Raw genomic sequence first — 347 nt, 5'->3', positions numbered from 1 at the left:
GCAGTGGCGACAGCGGTTCCAGCTGGGGGGAGTACGGGGGCGAGTGCAGGGGGCAGCTCAGCGACGGCAGCACCGGCGGCGTTGGCGTCGGCGCCACTTCCTGGACGAAGCGGTTGATGAGCGAGTTGTGGCGGGTGGTGGCCTTTTCAAGCTCATTGGTGGCTCGCAGCGGCTTGTGGAGGAACGACAACAGGAGGGGCGTCTTGCGGTCCCGGGCAGAGAACACGGTCATGGTCAATGGAGGGGGGGAGGGGCACCAGTAGCAGAGTCCAACTGAGAGGCAATTGGTGCTCACTGGTTTCGGAAGATGGGGTCGGGGAGGACTCCGGGCCGAGTATTTTTCACCA

The 347-nt window shown here is 64.3% G+C and overlaps 1 protein-coding gene across 1 annotated transcript in view; it reads right to left on the bottom strand. All coding sequences in view use genetic code 12, as the record gives it.

Annotated features, from left to right (window-relative positions):
• DIURU_000642 (uncharacterized protein) overlaps positions 1-100 on the bottom strand; it is a gene marked incomplete at both ends in the record, with an annotated part of 1,382 nt that extends 1,282 nt beyond the window's left edge. Inside the window, one exon of the mRNA XM_034158913.1 lies at positions 1-100. This exon is cut by the window's left edge and continues 1,282 nt beyond it. Coding sequence (XP_034014309.1) covers positions 1-100 — 100 coding nt within the window.
• Between the last annotated feature and the right edge of the window lie 247 nt (positions 101-347).

This window comes from Diutina rugosa (assembly GCF_008704595.1).
Source record: "Diutina rugosa strain CBS 613 chromosome Unknown scaffold3_size541584, whole genome shotgun sequence".
Classification (NCBI taxonomy): domain Eukaryota; kingdom Fungi; phylum Ascomycota; class Pichiomycetes; order Serinales; family Debaryomycetaceae; genus Diutina; species Diutina rugosa.
Note: the sequence above shows the minus strand (reverse complement) of the source record. Positions and strands in the feature narration are given on the sequence as shown.